The 18368-nt window shown below is 42.3% G+C and overlaps 1 protein-coding gene and 1 pseudogene across 6 annotated transcripts in view; one reads left to right on the top strand and one right to left on the bottom strand.

The window, feature by feature from the left end:
* The first annotated feature begins 1033 nt into the window (after positions 1–1033).
* On the top strand, positions 1034–3348 carry LOC106611241 (mitochondrial import inner membrane translocase subunit Tim9-like; annotated as a pseudogene). The gene is made up of 4 exons (XR_014378679.1): positions 1034–1722; positions 2059–2117; positions 2201–2294; positions 2765–3348. The product of XR_014378679.1 is annotated as a mitochondrial import inner membrane translocase subunit Tim9-like (transcript).
* A 635-nt stretch (positions 3349–3983) lies between these two features.
* LOC106611238 (AT-rich interactive domain-containing protein 4A) overlaps positions 3984–18368 on the bottom strand; it is a 61584-nt gene continuing 47199 nt past the window's right edge. For all 5 annotated transcript variants that reach the window (XM_082955740.1, XM_014211236.3, XM_082955741.1 and 2 more), the window contains 5 exons: positions 15118–16734; positions 11738–11842; positions 8638–8829; positions 6331–6477; positions 3984–6020 (listed from right to left, as the gene is read on the bottom strand). In XM_082955740.1, the coding sequence (XP_082811866.1) occupies positions 5917–6020; positions 6331–6477; positions 8638–8829; positions 11738–11842; positions 15118–16734 (2165 nt within the window). In that variant the 3' untranslated portion in view covers positions 3984–5916. The remainder of the gene's footprint in view (positions 6021–6330; positions 6478–8637; positions 8830–11737; positions 11843–15117; positions 16735–18368) is intronic.

Below are 18368 nucleotides of genomic sequence, written 5' to 3'. Positions count from 1 at the left end.
CAATCGCACTCCACACTGCCCTTTCCCATCCGGACAAAAGGAACACCTACGTGAGAATGCTGTTCATTGACTACAGCTCAGCATTCAACACCAGAGGCCACAAAGCTCATCACTAAACTATGGACCCTGGGACTAAACACAACACTCTGCAACTGGATCCTGGACTTCCTGATGGGCCGCCCCCAGGTGGTAAGGGTAGGCAACAACATCTGCCACGCTGATCCTCAACATAGGGGCCCCCCAGGGGTGCATGCTTAGTCCCCTCCTGTACTCCCTGTTCACCCACGACTGCGTGGCCAAGCACAAATCCAACACCATCATTATGTTTGCTGATGATACAACAGTGGTAGGCCTGATCACTGACAACAATGAGACAGTCTACAGCATTCTCACATAGGTGTTATTTTTGTCCAGGTGGGAAAAAGCAGCGTGGAGTGTGATTGAGATTGTGTCATCTGTGGCTCTGTTGGGGCGGTATGCGAATTGGAGTGGGTCTAGGGTATCCGGGAGGATGCTATTGATGTGAGCCATGACCAGCCTTTCAAAGCACTTCATGGCTACTGACGGTAATCATTTAGGCAGGTTACCTTCGCTTCCTTGGGCACAGGGACTATGGTGGTCTGCTTGAAACATGTTGGTATTACAGAGTCAGCCAGGGAGAGGTTGAAAATGTCAGTGAAGACACTTGCCAGTTGGTCCGCGCATGCTTTGAGTACACATCCTTGTAATCCATCTGGCACCATGGCTTTGTGAATGTTGACCTGTTTAAAAGGTCATGCTCACATCAGCTACAGAGAGCATTATCACACAGTCATCCAGAACAGCTGGTGCTCCATTTAGCTCGTCTGGCAGGCTCGCGTCTGGGTTCCCCTTTTAGTCCGTAACAGTTGTATTCGGCACGTGACAAATAAAATTTGATTTTATCTTAACATGTTTTACTTCCCGCAAGACAATTGTTTGTTGACGTTAAATTGCTAGCTAGTAGGCACCTCTAAAAGGATGAAAGAACAGCACAGCAAACCAAATAAGAAGTTGCTAGACCAGTGCGATTTTAAACAATCGTTGGGAAATGAATACAACCTGAAGTCAGAATCGAGAAATATAACATAGATTCTACTGTTAGCTACTATGAGACAATATGAAAACACAGCAGCTGCTGCTTACAACAGTAACTTCCGGTCAAGGACATGATATCGTTCGTGAAATATCTCCATCTGCTGTGCATGATAGGGACTCCACGGCTCAGAACGTTAACCCAAAACCCCCAAATAAGCATTAAACAACAAAAATAATGATAATTAAACAACCACGGATGAGAAAGTTAATAAAAAAACAATATAAGCAGTAATGAATAAAATAATGCTAAACAAGTGCGGTTTATATTTATATTGGAATAAAAGGGGGGCTAGCGATAAACACTAGAATGAGGTACTGAGACATTACTTCGTGCCTCACCGGAGTTTTTATGCAGTAACACTATATCCACAATTAGACATTTCAGTTATTTTAGACAAATTATTTTTCGGTTTTGAATGTCATACATATCCACACGAACGTATAAAATCTGTAACATTATAGAAATGTTTTTAAAACAATGTCTAATGATTATAGAATATTCTGTAACGTTACCTTTCAAGCCTCATCCACTGCAGTCCCCTTTTCACAACATGTCCTTCGGGAACCTGGGTGGGTGAATGACTTCGTTGCTGTGTTGAAGAAAAGGTGATTGTTCATGCATTTTGTGCACACAGTTTGATATCTAAATGTATGTCGTGTTTTCAAAGGCTTAACTGGATCTGCTGGGCTATATAGTTAGCCTGTGAACCTTACCAAATCAGCTTGGGAGCTTTTAGCTGCATACTGAGTTTGCTTGCCAACACTACAAAAAGCCTTTAACTATGCAGCTGCTATGAATGCATGGGCAGGTGTCATATATAGCTATCTTGGTAATTCAGTACTCCCTATGCTAAAATAGTTATAGTGGACGTACATCATACATAACATGGATAGGGCTGTCATTCAATCAGTTACATCATGTGTGTAACTTTAATCCAACAGAAATCTCGAATTTGACCACCATGGCTGCCCAGGTAACAGAAGCAGACCAGATTAAACAGGTATACCGTGAGGATTCTTCTCATACACAATTTAATCTGAGTGTTAAATGAACACATTCATAAAATATTGTTTCTGTTCACAGTTCAAAGAATTTCTTGGCACCTACAACAAACTCAGAGAACTGCTTCATGGACTGTGTGAAGGATTTTACCACTAGAGAAGTAAAGCCAGAGGAGGTAGGTTGACTTCCTTGATGTTTTCTAGAGTTCCTTCGCAAAACCCATTGAATGAGAAAGTCAGAGTTCACTTCCCTCTGACCTTCTCCAATGGGCTTTGAGAATGAGGCGAGGTGTCAAGGAAATGTAATGGAGATTTTCCCATACTCATGTCTGAGAAGTAAGTAGTTGTGGCCATTCTTCCAAATCCTGTCTCGTAATTGGAGGCTAGGAAGTGGATAATCTCATCCACCAGAAGGTTCTCTTTCTGTAGCAATCAAGCCTGGGGATGAGGTTAGGTATTGGGTAAAATAGGACACAATGTGGTATCATTCCTCCTCAACAAAACGTTATCACTGAATGTTCCTGTATGTTAAAAGTAACATTCTACCAGGTTAGCTTTAGTTGGAGTAGAAGCCTTTGCAGTGGACATCCATATTTGAAGAGGTGTAATATGTGATGTCATAGAACTGTCTTGGTTTCCCCCTCAGTCCACCTGCTCAGAGAGCTGCCTACAGAAGTACCTGAAGATGACCCAGCGCATCTCCATGCGCTTCCAGGAGTACCACATCCAGCAGAACGAAGCCCTGGCACAGAAAGCAGGTTTAATGGGACCACGGTAGAGAACTACCGCCCTTTAAATATGGACATAACACCAGCAGTCCCCCATCCAGTCTGATCACAACACGATCTACACACCACTATGAAGCTGTTATTTGTGAATCAGTGGATGGCTAACCTACATCATCTACTTCTCAGGCTGATGACTGCTTGGACACTTCTAACCAGAGGGCTGTTATGAGCCCTCACAAGGAAAAGCCTGATCATGTATGAGATCATGCTGAGTTTTGATCCAGGCAGAATGTGAATTTTTGTTTATTATAGTGTATGTAAAGTATTCTTTGTCTATGATGTGAATTAATAAGATACTAGCAATAACTTGGGAGTGTTAATTGTCCTTTTCATATAAAAATCCATATTTGTAAGTAAATGTCTAAACACTGACCATCATCCAGCTGTCCCCTCTTGTGCAACATTCATTAAATAGAATTACCTGGGTATACTGGTAAATTTCCATTTGTATAATGTCCTATTTTGTTTGACCGCTAAACTGTACAGAACAAAACTATAAACTCAACGTGTTGGTCCCACAAGCTGAAATGATCCCATACACACAAAGTGGCAGTCCTCCGAGCTAGTTTCATCATAGCGCTTGAAGAAACTATCAAAGTTCTTAATTTTCCTCATTGACAGACCTTCATGTCTTAAAGTAATGGACTGTCATTTCTCTTTGCTTATTTGAGCTGTTCTTCCATATACCACCCCTACCTTGTCAAAACTGATCGGCTCAAACACAAGGAAAGACATTCCACAAATTAACTTAACAAGGCCCGCCTGTTAATCGAAATGCATTCCAGTTAACCACATCATAAAGCTGGTTTAGAGTGCAAAGCTGTCAAGGCAAAGGGTGGCTACTTTGAATCTCATACTATATTTTGATTTAACACTTTTTTGATGACATTATTTCAGTTTTGATGTCTAAACTTATTCTACAATGTAGAAAATAGTGAAAGAAAAACCCTAGAATGACTAGGTGTTAATTTTGTCTGGGGGAAATAACAGTAAGCGTTAGAACAGAGGTGGACGCAGAACGTCCCTCGGAGTGTCCGTCCACGTCAGTCTCTGAAATGACCAGTAATTCACAAGGGATATATTTAAAAACTTTATTAGAAATGAAGAGCTCTGCTTATTTTACATTAAGATACAAAGACTTTGCTCAGGTAATCTTAATACCTTCTTTCCTTCATCCAGGAATCTGTAGGTAAACTTAGGTTTTAAGGAAGTACTGTGTGTTTTAAACAAGTCCATAAAGGCATAAAAAACATCAATGTTCTGAATGCTTCCATGACACTCTTCTGTAGGGTTAGTTTCAGACTAATGCTGAAACCCACTGGGTCAGTATATAGTCTGTGTGTGTGTGAATGTTTCTACCAACTTGACATAAAAAAAAGTTTTAATATACCAGTACAAAGATGAGGTTTAAAAAAAATTATATAAGTCATTCTTTACAGTTTGTCAAATGTATTTTTCAAATTCATGGTTTTGGAAGATCTATATACAAAACAATCATAAGAAACCTCTGGGCTTTACATACTTATTCCTTAAGCAACTTTTATTTATTGGTCAGAACTCATGTCGAAATAAGAATAGATGTTTTAAATTATAACAAATACAAGTACCAAGAAACAAAGTGAAGGCCACCAAATTACGGTGTTCCCCAAAAACCATCTAGGGGGAAAAAAAAAACATGTTGAGAAAGTTGAGTGCCCTGTTGAAAATGGGGGAAACATGTACTGCACAGTAGCTACCCAATTGAAACATCACAGTCAAAGTCTGCTTTTAGATGAGCACACAACATTCTTTCAATATCAGAATTTCCCATTGTCCAAACTGTGGAAGGTTCGTGTCTCTATATTGTAAAAAATACTAAAATGTGTCCACTGACAGAATAAATATATTTAACAATGCAAGAAACCTTTTTTACACAAAATTTCAGGGCTAGAAATCTTTCATTAAATAACTTCACTGTTGTGATATATTCTTTTTGAAATTTTCCATACTAAAATAAAAACTCTGCAATTACATATAAAAAGACAATACACTCGCAAAGGAAATTAGTCCACTGAAAACATTCTCCTGTGTTCCACTGTAATAAACCTTTTTCTAATCATTTTTTTATTACTTTTCTTAAAAAGAGACCCAAAAATAGTTTTCATAATTAATCTGTGATAACACACTGCAATAATGGAAGACAACGGCTGCAGTTTTCAGTAAACTACATTCCCTTTCGCAATTGAATTTGTCCCACTTTTCCAAAATAGGGCAATCTGCTGTAACACGTGTACTTTGGCAGTTCTGATGGCGCAAGCGAACATAATTGACCTTTTTGCAAACAATGTCCAAGGTGGTTAAGTGACCATTATTAACATGGTGGTTAAGTGACCATTATTAACATGGGTAGGGACCCTTTACATTGTAGGTTACATACACAATGTATGTCTGGTTCTGCTGATAGACATCATTGATTCATTACTGAATCTAGATTGCTCCTGTTTGGGGAACCAGAGGAGGTTATATCTGTTTCTGACAGAGTATGAAGAAGAAAAGTGCCATGGACTGTTCAAGGATGGAGAGTGAAGGGGTTTGGCTAGGAGTATCTGGGGTTTGTGGTTTCCTTTACATTCAACTCATGTAGAATCCATTTCCTGACAACACTACAGTAGGTGGACCACAATATCTACAAGGCAGGGAAGTGCAAGAAGTGGGAGTGGCCAAGTGGTGGATGGGATGCGGTAGGAGGGATGGGGGGGGTGAAAGGAGACAGAGGGGGGCAGTCGAGTGCTTTTGGCCGCTGGCTCTGGTGTGTCAGTACGTGGGTATGCCTGAAATGGCACCTCTATGCCCTATATAGTGGACTACTTTTGACCAGGGCCTCTGGTCATTTAACACTGGCTTCTGGTCAAAAGATTTGCACTTTAAAGGGAATAGGGTGCCATTTCAGACACAACCGTGTCTCCAGGGAGGCAGCGGGATGGTGGGAAAGGGTAGTCGTCATGGGAACCGTGGGGGAGAAGGCGTGTCATCACCTGCACTCGACAACCACAGTGTTCTGAGTCGGTGAGGCAGAGGAAGGGCTCATCCCAGTGTCTGACGAGCCAGACGATGTTGAAGCTGTGGTGTGGGACACTGGGAGCGAGAGGGAGAGAGCAGGTTAGACAGCCGTATCCATCTTTCATACTCTGCACAATATTGTGGTGAGCAAAGAGACCATGGAAACAAAGCATACCATTACAATAAAGGAGGGGGAAGAGAGCAGGTTAGACCGCTGTAAGCATATAATAATACTTTGTAGTGCATGTCAAAATTTGATTAAGCAATCATTCAAAAACAAAAGCATTTCAATACAAAGCTATTCAAGCAGTTTGCTCTGGAACATGACTGAGGACAAGAGTAACATTGGGTCTGAGTTGGGATGGAACAGGAAAAGCCATCCTACCTTCTCTTTCTTTCTTCTTTAACCTCTTCCGCCTCCTGTCTATGGAGGCCACTTCAGACTTGAGTGACATGTAATACTTCCTTATATCCTGTAGTTTGTCTTGTAAGAAGGAAATCCTCTCAGCACTTGTCATGCTGTCCAGTTCATCTGCTCAGAGAGACACAAAAGTTCTTATTGTAATCGTCTGAGACCATACCATCTGAACAAATACAGTTGAAGTCGGAAGGTTTACATACACCTTAGCCAAATACATTTAAACTAAGTATTACACAATTCCTGACATTTAATCCTAGTAAAAATTGAAAAAGTGAAAGTGTCTTAGGTCAGTTAGGATCACCACTTTGTTTTAAGAATGTGAAATGTCAGAATAATATAAATAATTATTTATTTCAGCTTTGATTTCTTTCATCACATTCCCAGTGGGTCAGAAGTTTACATATACTCAATTCGTTTTTGGTAGCATTGCCTTTAAATTGTTTAACTTGGGTCAAAAGTTTCAGGTAGCCTTCCACAAGCTTCCCACAATAAGTTGGGTGAATTTTGGCCCATTCCTCCTGACAGAGCTGGTGTAACAGTCAGGTTTTTAGGCCTCCTTGCTCGCACACACACACACACACACACACCTTTTCAGTTCTGCCCACAAATCCACACATTTTCTATGGGATTGAGGTCAGGGCTTTGTGATGGCCACTCAAATACCTTGACTTTGTTGTCCTTAAGCCATTTTGCCACAACTTTGGAAGTATGCTTGGGGTCATTGTCCATTTGGAAGACCCATTTGCGACCAAGCTTTAACTTCCTGACTGATGTCTTGAGATGTTGCTTCAATATATACACATAATTTTCCTGTCTCATGATGCCATCTATTTTGTGAAGTGGACCAGTCCCTCCTGCAGCAAATCACCCCCACAACATGATGCTGCCACCCCCGTGCTTCATGGTTGGGATGGTGTTCTTCGGCTTGCAAGGCTAACCCTTTTTCCTCCAAACATAACGATGGTCATTATGGCCAAACAGTTCTATTTTTGTTTCATCAGACCAGAGGACATTTCTCCAAAAACTACGATCATTGTCCCCATGTGCAGTTTCAAACCGTAGTCTGGCTTTTTTTATGGCGGTTTTGGAGCAGTGGCTTCTTCCTTGCAGAGCAGCCTTTCAGGTTATGTCGATATCAGTATCGGATATCAGTATTGGCTAAAAATGTCATATCGGTGCATTACTAAATCAAACCATGTGACTTACCTGCTCCATTGTTCTCCATTTTGGATGTTGTGCTTGGCTGTTTCATTTTACTGTGGATATAGATACTTTTGTACCCGTTTCCTCCAGCAACTTCACAGGGTCCTTTGCTGTTGTTCTGGGATTGATTTGCACTTTTCGCATCAAAGTACATTCGTCTCTAGGAGACAGAACGCGTCTCCTTCCTGAGCGGTATGACGGCTGCGTGGTCCCATGGTGTTTATACTTGTGTACTATTGTTTGTACAGATGAACGTGGTACCTTCAGGCATTTGGAAATTGCTCCCAAGGATGAACCAGTTGTGGAGGTCTACAATTTTTTTTCTGAGGTCTTGGCTGATTTCTTTTGATTTTTCCATGATGTCAAGAAAAGGGGCACTGAGTTTGAAGGTAGGCCTTGAAATACATCCACAGGTATTCTGATAGGCTATGTCATCATTTTCTGGAATTTTCCAAGCTGTTTAAAGGCACAGTCAACTTAGTGTATGTAAACTTCTGACCCACTGGAATTGTGATACAGTGAATTAATCTGTCTGTAAACAATTGTTGAAAAATTACTTGCGTCATGCAAAGTACATGTCCTAACCAACTTGCCAAAACTATAGTTTGTTAACAAGAAATTTGTGGAGTGGTTGAAAAACGAGTTTTAATGACTCCAACCTAAGTGTATGTAAACTTCAGACTTCAACTGTAGATACTTTGACCATTCAGCTATAAAGCTATGCGTGCTTTCGAAGCCATTTCATTTATCACAGTAAATATAATATTACATTTAAGAATATTCACAGAATGAAAGCTAAAATCCAAACCCCAGGCACGGTTTCCCGGATACAGATTAAGCATAGTTATAAAAACAATGGAAACTCTACATTGAAGGGGATTTTTGTCCAGGACTAGGCTGTCTGTCTGGGAAACCGGATGCTATTGTTATTCTTCAACACCTGAGCTCAGTGTGATAAACAGGGATATAATCATTAATACATAGTTCCTACTGGATAAATTCAGGTAGGTCCCTCCGTGTTTGGTTCTATAGTGAATACACCCCTGATTAGTGATAAGTTCTACTTACTGAGCTGGAAGGTCCACTTGTATGTGCGAGGGGAGGGGAAGGAGGACTGCTTGTGTTTGTGCTTGTCCTTCTCTAACTCCTTACTGTTAGGAGAGACCAACTTCAGGCTTCCTTTAGACATTGAGTGTTTCACTGGAGTCATCTTACAGGAGGGGTCCATAACAGCCAGGTCCTCACTGTCACTGCTGTACTCTGGACACACATTTTAAATAATTTATTTGAACCCATAAATCACCTTACAGTCAAGAATGATTCAACCATTGACATGTTTTTTTTTTTTTTTAGGTGAGTCGACGTAGGGCAGGATGGATGCCAAACGACGGCCTGTCATTAATGGAATCAAACTAGGGATGCATGATATATTGGTGAAGATATCAGAATCAGACAACATTAGCCAAAAGTGTTAACATCGGCTCGATGTCTAGTTTAACGCCGATGTGCAAAACCGATGTCAAAGCTGACGTGCATACCTATATAACGTAGGTACATAAAGTAATGACATCACGTAAAATTTTGCTCTACACATGCAACACAGCATTCCTAACCTAGCCCACAACGTCTGCTGTGTAGATCGAGCAGTCAACAAGTCGAACAGTCATTTGAAAGAGTAATACAATTTCAGCGAGACAACTCAAAGGCGAAATCCATTAACGTCAAGATAATGGGATTCATTGCCCTTCTCAAATCAACCATTCTGTCGTGGGTGATGTTCGCTTTCGCGACTTTTCGAGCACCGGTACACACTAGCGTTACCAAGTGCGCTATTTTTCAGATGTTGCCCTACCGGAGTTACACAGTAGTAGCATCACTGCTATTAGCTTCACGACTGACGTTTGGACCAGCGATATCAGCCCCATGAGCATGCCGAGTCTGACAGCACAGTGGGACGCCGAGGATTTCGTACTGAGAAAAGTCTTATTTCATGCTCATGAATGTGCTGGTTGTCATACCACTGCTGCCATTTCAATGGCATTTGAGAACATGTTTGATACTTGGAAACATTAACACATTCCTAGCTCCATTCGAACTGACTGGAGAAATAAACTCATGAACTTCGTCTGCAGAAGACGTGATAACCTCTGTCATGGCATTGAAACACCTGCTCAACAGAACTGGCAACACAGGCTGTGAACAAGCGATTCGGTGGCATTCTCTCTTTACTGTGTCACCACCATGCTCGATGCTATGTACAAGGACCACTACTTCGATGCAGACAAGAAACAGGGTTTACGTGAAATGTTACATACACAGCTGGACAAGATGGTAACGGACACAGTGACAGTGTGGTGTGTGTGTGTGTGTAACCTTTATTTAACTAGGCAAGTCAGTTAACCTGTTAGGGCTAGGGGGCAGTATTTGCACGGCTGGATAAAAAAAATGTACCCGATTTAATCTGGTTACTAATCCTACCCAGTAACTAGAATATGCATATACTTACTATATATGGATAGAAAACACCCTAAAGTTTCTAAAACTGTTTGAATGGTGTCTGTGAGTATAACAGAACTCATTTGGCAGGCAAAACCCTGAGACATTTTCTGACAGGAAGTGGATACCTGATGTGTTGTATTACCTTTAAACCTATCCCATTGAAAAACACAGGGGCTGAGGAATATTTTGGCACTTCCTATTGCTTCCACTAGATGTCACCAGCCTTTACAAAGTGTTTTGAATCTTCTGGAGGGAGATCTGACCGAACAAGAGCCATGGAACGATGATGGCCCATTAGACACCTGGCGCGCGAGTTCATGTTGGGTACCCTCGTTCCAATACATTATAAAAGAGTATGCATTCGTCCACCTTGAATATTATTCATGTTCTGGTTAAAAAAGGCACTAATGATTTATGCTATACAACGTTTGACATGTTTGAACGAACGTAAATATATTTTTCCCCCTCGTTCATGACGAGAAGTCCGGCTGGCTTAGATCATGTGCTAACAAGACGGAGATTTTTGGACATAAATGATGAGCTTTTTTGAACAAAACTACATTCGTTATGGACCTGTGATACCTGGAAGTGACATCTGATGAAGAGAATCAAAGGTAATGGATTATTTACATAGTATTTTCGATTTTAGATCTCCCCAACATGACGTCTAGTCTGTATCGCAACGCGTATTTTTCTGGGCGCAGTGCTCAGATTATTGCAAAGTGTGATTTCCCAGTAAGGTTATTTTTAAATCTGGCAAGTTGATTGCGTTCAAGAGATGTAAATCTATAATTCTTTAAATGACAATATAATATTTTACCAATGTTTTCTAATTTGAATTATTTAATTTGTGGTGTTGACTTGACTGCCGGTTATTGGAGGGAAACGATTTCCTCAACATCAATGCCATAGTAAAACGCTGTTTTTGGATATAAATATGAACTTGATAGAACTAAAAATGCATGCATTGTCTAACATAATGTCCTAGGAGTGTCATCTGATGGAGATTGTAAAAGGTTAGTGCATCATTTTAGCTGGTTTTATGGTTTTGGTGACCCTGTCTTTGAATTGACAAAACATTACACACAACTCTTGTAAATGTACTGTCCTAACATACTCTAAATTTATGCTTTCGCCGTAAAACCTTTTTGAAATCGTAAAACGTGGTTAGATTAAGGAGATGTTTATCTTTCAAAGGGTGTAAAATAGTTCTATGTTTGAAAAATTTGAATTTTGACATTTATTTGGATTCAAATTTGCCGCTCTTGAAATGCACCTGCTGTTGATGGAGTGCACCACGGGGGGGACGCTAGCGTCCCACCTAGCCCATAGAGGTTAAGAACAAATTCTTATTTACGATGGCCTACACCAGCCAAACCCAGACGACGCTGGGCCAATTGTGCGCCGCCCTATGGGACTCCCAATCACGACTAGATGTGATACAGCCTGGATTCGAACCAAGCACTGTAGTGACGCCTCTTGCACTGAGATGCAGTGCCTTAGACCGCTGCGTCCATGTGTGCGTGTTAACTATTTAACTGTACTTAGAATGCTTACATTTTAAATATCGGTTATCGGTATAATTTTCTTTGGCAAGGAAAATATCGGATATCAGTATTGGCTAAAAATGTCATATCGGTGCGTTACTAAATCAAACCATGTGACTTACCTGCTCCATTGTTCTCCATTTTGGATGTTGTGCTTGGCCGTTTCTGGTTGCGCTTCTGCTTCTTTGCAGAACAACTCATATTGCAGTCCATCAACCTTTTCTGACCTAATGATAAAAGGGAGAAAATGTAATATATTCATTTCAGAGGACAGAGATGTTTCCCCATGAGTGTACAACTAAAACCTTATTTGCAATGAGTAAAATATGTATAAAAACTAACGTGTGAGGAACTGTTCGCAATAAACACATTTTTACATTTACACTACCGTTCAAAAGTTTAGGGTCACTTAGAAATGTCCTTGTTTTTGAAAAGCACATGTTTGTCCATTAAAATAACATGAAATTGATCGGACATTGTTAATGTTGTTAATGACTATTGTAGCTGGAAAAGGTAGATTTTTTATGGAATATCTACATAAGCATACAGAGGCCCATTATCAGCAACCATCATTCCTGTGTTCCAATGGCACATTGTGTTAGCTAATCCAAGTTTATCATTTTAAAAGGCTAATTGAAAAGAAAACTCTTTTGCAATTATGTTAGCACAGCTGAAAACTGTTGTTCTGATTAACCTGTCTGGGATAGGGGGCAGTATTTTCACGGCCGGATAAAAAAAAAAAACATTCCCGATTTAAACTGGTTACTACTCTTGCCCAGAAACGAGAATATGCATATTATTAGTAGATTTGGATAGAAAACACTCTAAAGTTTCTAAATCTGTTTGAACGGTGTCTGTGAGTATAACAGAACTCATATGGCAGGCAAAAACCTGAGAAAATTACAAGCAGGAAGTGGCCTGTCTGACCATTTGTAGTCCTTCTGTTGCATCTCTATCGAAATTACAGTATCTGTGCTGTTACGTGACACTTTCTAAGGCTTCCATTGGCTCTCTAAAGCCTTCAGAAAGCGGAATGACACGTCTCCTGTCTCTGGGCAGATAACAGCAGCAGAGTTTGTCAGTGGACTGCCTGGTGACAGAGACTGGAGATGAGCGTTCACGAGACCTCGCCATTTTTTTCTTTCACTCTTTGAATGAATACAACGTTGTCCGGTTGGAATATTATCGCTATTTTACGAGAAAAATTGCATAAAAATGGATTTTAAACAGCGTTTGACATGCTTTTAAGTACGGTAAAGGAACATTTAGAATTTTTTTGTCACGAAACGCGCTCGCGCGTTACCCTTTGGATAGTGACCTGAACACACAAACAAAACGGAGGTATTTGGATATAACTATGGATTATTTGGAAACAAAACAACATTTGTTGTTGAAGTAGAAGTCCTGGGAGTGCATTCTGACGAAGAACAGCAAAGGTAATCCAATTTTTCTTATAGTAATTCTGAGTTTAGGTTGCCCCAAACTTGGCGGGTGTCAAATTAGCTAGCCGTGATGGCTGAGCTATGTACTCAGAATATTGCAAAATGTGCTTTCGCCGAAAAGCTATTTTAAAATCTGACATAGCGATTGCATAAAGGAGTTCTGTATCTATAATTCTTAAAATAATTGTTATGTATTTTGTCAACGTTTATCATGGAGTAAGTTAGTAAATTCAACGGAAGTTTTCGGTGGGTATGCTAGTTCTGAACATCACATGCTAATGTAAAAAGCTGTTTTTTGATATAAATATGAACTTGATTGAACAGAACATGCATGTATTGTATAACATAATGTCCTAGGAGTGTCATCTGATGAAGATCAAAAGGTTAGTGCTGAATTTAGCTGTGGTTTGGGTTTTTGTGACATATATGCTTGCTTTGAAAATGGCTGTGTGATTATTTTTGGCTGGGTACTCTCCTGACATAATATAATGTTTTGCTTTCGCTGTAAAGCCTTTTTGAAATCGGACAATGTGGTTGGATTAACGAGAGTCTTATCTTTCAAATGGTGTAAAATAGTCATATGTTTGAGAAATTGAAGTTATAGCATTTTTGAGGTATTTGTATTTCGCGCCATGCGATTCCACTGGCTGTTGAATAGAGTGGGACGCTAACATCCCACCTAGCCCAGAGAGGTTAAAGATGCAATAAAACTGGCCTTCTTTAGACTACTTGAGTATCTGGAGCATCAGCATTTGTAGGTTTGATTACAGGCCCAAAATGTCCAGAAACAAATAACTTTCTTCTGAAACTCATCAGTCTATTCTTGTTCTGAGAAATGAAGGCTATTCCATGCGAGATCTGATACAAGGCTGTGTACTACTCCCTTCACAGAATAGTGCAAACTGGCACTACCAGAGAAACAGACGCCTCACAAGTCCTCAACTGGCAGCTACATTAAATAGTACAGGCAAAACACCAGTTTCAACGTCAACAGTGAAGAGGTGATTCCGGGATACTGGCCTTCTAGGCAGAGTTGCAAAGAAAAAGCCATATCTCAAACTGACCAATAAAAAGAAAAGATTAAGTTGGGCAAAAGAACAGACACTGGACAGAGGAACTCTGCCTAGAAGGCCAGCATCCCGGAATCACCTCTTCACTGTTGACTTTGAGAATGGTGTTTTGCGGGTACTACTTAATGAAGCCGCCAGTTGAGGACTAGTGAGGCGTCTGTTTCTCATACTACACATTCTAATGTACTTGTCCTCTTGCTCAGTTGTGCACCGGGGCCTGCCACTCCTCTTTCTATTCTGGTTAGAGCCAGTTTACGCTGTTCTGTAAATTGAGTAGTACACAGGGTTGTACGAGATCTTCAGTTTCTTGGCAATTTCTCGCATGGAATAACTTTCATTTCTCAGAACAAGAATAGACTAACGAGTTTCAGAAGAAAGTTTTGTTTCTGGCCATTTTGAGCCTGTCAAACCCACGCTGATGCTCCAGATACTCAAGTAGTCTAAAGGCCAGTTTTATTGCTTCTTTAATCAGAACAACAGTTTTCAGCTGTGCTAACAATCGCAAAATAGTTTTCTAATGATCAATTTACCTTTTAAAATTATAAACTTGGATTAGCTAACACAACGTGCCATTGGAACACAGGAGTGACGTTTGCTGATAATGGGCCTCCATAGATATTCCATAAAAAAATCTGCCATTTCCAGCTACAATAGTCATTTACAACATTAACGATGTCTACACTGTATTTCTGATCAATTCGATGTCATTTTAAAAAGGACAAAAAAATGTGCTTTTCTTTCAAAACAAGGACATTTCTAAGTGACCCCTTACCTTTGAACGGTAGTATACATTTGAGTCATTTAGCAGACGTTCTTATCCAGAGCAACTTATAGGACCAGTTAGGGTTAAATGCCTTGCTCAAGGGCACAGAGATTTTGCCTAGTTGGCTTAGGAATTCGAACCAGCGACCTTTCGGTTACTGGCCCAACGCTCTAACCGCAAGGCTAAATGGATATAGCCTATTCTATGCCAGTCTGTATGTGACCCACCTCTGTCCTTGGTGTCCCTCTCCTGTAGTGACACGCTCGAGTTGCTAGAGCTGGTGTTGGCTTCAAAGCAGTTGGAGTTGGCCGACTCATTATCACCGAGCCCCTCCTGAGACTCCCCAGCTACGCTGTCAACCTCGATGGTGACGTCGCTCTCACTCTTGGTGCTTATAGACTCATCAGGGCTAGGGGCCGAGGTGGGGGAAAAGACTTGTGGAGGAGCAGTGCCACCGGAGGACGGAGGAGGGTTGTTGTGGGTCTGGGGGTGGTGGGAGGAGGCATTGGATGGAGGGGGAGCATGGACTTTCCCTTGGCTCATCATCATTAGGAGGTCTTCTGCTGAGGTCTTGTCCTTCTCATCCAGGTCGTCCAAATCCACCTCATGGCAGACCAGCGCCTCAGGCCCTATCTGGGGCATCAGCTCCTCCTCTGCCCCATAGTCTGGCTGCTCCGACCTGGGCTGACCTCCTGCGACACCCCCCTCTCCTGGACCTCGACACCGCACCTCCGGAGTGAGGGCAGGCATCTCTGTTTTAACCTCCGGCTCCGTTTTACCCTTCGCTTGCGTCAGACACTCTTCTTCTTTCAGTCCCCCCGACTCCAGCCTCCGCTCTGGAATCGTGTGCCTCCCGCCCGGCGAGTCGTGGGGCCTCCCGCCCGGCGAGTCGTGGGGCCTCCCGCCCGGCGAGTCGTGGGGCCTCCCGCCCGGCGAGTCGTGGGGCCTCCCGCCCGGCGAGTCGTGGGGCCTCCCGCCCGGCGAGTCGTGGGGCCTCCCGCCCGGCGAGTCGTGGGGCCTCCCGCCCGGCGAGTCGTGGGGCCTCCCGCCCGGCGAGTCGTGGGGCCTCCCGCCCGGCGAGTCGTGGGGCCTCCCGCCCGGCGAGTCGTGGGGCCTCCCGCCCGGCGAGTCGTGGGGCCTCCCGCCCGGCGATGCCATTCTGACAGTATCCTCCCTCCAGTCTAGACGCACCTTCTTGTCCGGCGTCCTGTGGTCGGTGGCTTTACGCTTGGCCACGCCTCGCTCCTCCCTGCAGATCTCCTCTTCCGGGGCAGAGTCTGTGTCGGAGTCCATGATGGGGAGGTCGGGCATGCTGGGGAGGTGCTCAGCAGTGAGACAGTGAAGGACCACCATGGGCTCATCCTGCCTCTTCAGGGGGCATGGGCTGGGGAACGACTCCTTCTCAGTGTGGTTGGGAGTGGTGGTGGATATCTCAGAGCCAGTGTTGTTGGTGTTCCTCTCTGGGTCTCTAACGTTACTTCTACGTGATGCTTTAGGCCTGGGGGATTTCAGGTTAGGGGGGTCCTCCTCCTTGGGTCTGTCAGGTTCAGGGGTCATGGGAGGCATCTGGGGCTGCTCCTCAGCCTCATCTTTCTCAGGCTCCCTCTCAGGGAGTTTGTCCTCCTGCTGCTGTTCCTTCTCCTTAGGGCTGCTGGGGGGCTGGAGCTGTGCTGCTGCCTGGGCTGCTGCGGCGGCCACTGCCTCTGCTCTTCCTCTCTCCACCCTCAGGTCCTCCTCCTCTTCCTGTTTACGGGCCGTGGCGGGGTCGGTTCTCTCCGCCCATGCAGGCTTCTTCTCCGGCGAATCCTCTGACTCACTGTCCTCAGACGAATTCCCTGACTCATCTAAAAGAAGTAGAAGGGGCACATAAAGCGTTAGCTTCCATCCATCAAAAGTCCAGGCTTGAATCCATAAAATAACCATTACTTCCAAACACCAAGGCGCAGTTTCCCCAGACACAGATTAAGTGTAGTCCTGGACTGAAAATCAAGCCCAATGCAGAATATCCACTGAAAGAGCTACTTTAGTCCAGGACTAGGTTTAACTTCTTTGGGATAGGGGGCAGTATTTTCACGGCCGGATAAAAAACGTACCCGATTTAATCTGGTTACTACTCCTGCCCAGAAACTAGAATATGCATATAATTAGTAGATTTGGATAGAAAACACTCCAAAGTTTCTAAAACTGTTTGAATGGTGTCTGTGAGTATAACAGAGCTCATATGGCAGGCCAAAACCTGAGAAGATTCCATACAGGAAGTGCCCTGTCTGACAATTTGTTGTCCTTCTGTTGCAGCTCTATCGACATTACAGCATCTGTGCTGTAACGTGACATTTTCTAAGGCTTCCATTGGCTCTCTAAAGCCGCCAGAAAGTGGAATGGGGTGTCTGCTGTCTCTGGGCAAAGAACAGCAGCAGAATTTGTAAGTGGTCAGCCTGGGGACAGTGAGACTGAGATGCGCATTCACGAGACTACTCCATTTTTTTCTTTCAGCCTTTGAATGAATACAACGTTGCCCGGTTGGAATATTATTGCTATTTTACGAGAAAAATAGCATAAAAATTTAGTTTAAACAGCATTTGACATGCTTCTAAGTACGGTAATGGAATATTTTGAAATGTTATGTCACGAAATGCGATCGCGCGTCACCCTTCGGATAGTGACCTGAACGCACGAAAAAAAAACTGAGCTATTTGAATATAACTATGGATTATTTGGAACCAAAACAACATTTGTTGTTGAAGTAGAAGTCCTGGGAGTGCATTCTGACGAAGAACAGCAGAGGTAATCCAATTTTTCTAATAGTAATTTTGAGTTTAGTGAGCCCCAAACTTGGTGGGTGTCAAAATAGCTAGCCGTGATGGCCGAGCTATGTACTCAGAATATTGCAAAATGTGCTTTCGCCGAAAAGCTATTTTAAAATCTGACACCGCGATTGCATAAAGGAGTTCTGTATCTATAATTCTTAAAATAATTGTTATGTATTTTGTCAACGTTTATCATGAGTAATTTAGTAAATTCACCGGAAGTTTGCGGTGGGTATGCTAGTTCTAAACATCATATGCTAATGTAAAAAGCTGGTTTTTGATATAAATATGAACTTGATTGAACAAAACATGCATGTATTGTATAACATAATGTCCTAGGAGTGTCATCTGATGAAGATCAAAGGTTAGTGCTGCATTTAGCTGTGGTTTGGGTTTATGTGACATATATGCTTGCTTTGAAAATGGCTGTGTGATTATTTGTGTCTATGTACTCCCCTAACATAATCTAATGTTTTGCTTTCGCTGTAAAGCCTTTTTGAAATCGGACAATGTGGTTAGATTAACGAGAGTCTCATCTTTAAAATGGTGTAAAATATTTGATTGTTTGAGAAAATTGAATTGTTTTTTTTAGTTGGTTTTGTATTTCGCGCCGTGCGATGCCATTGGCTGTTGGCTAGGGGTTCCGCAGGCGGAACGGGATTCCGCTAGCG

Source organism: Salmo salar, chromosome 09, assembly GCF_965601325.2.
Source record: "Salmo salar chromosome 09, fSalSal1, whole genome shotgun sequence".
Classification (NCBI taxonomy): Eukaryota; Metazoa; Chordata; class Actinopteri; order Salmoniformes; family Salmonidae; genus Salmo; species Salmo salar.
This window is presented reverse-complemented; position numbering and strand designations above follow the sequence as displayed.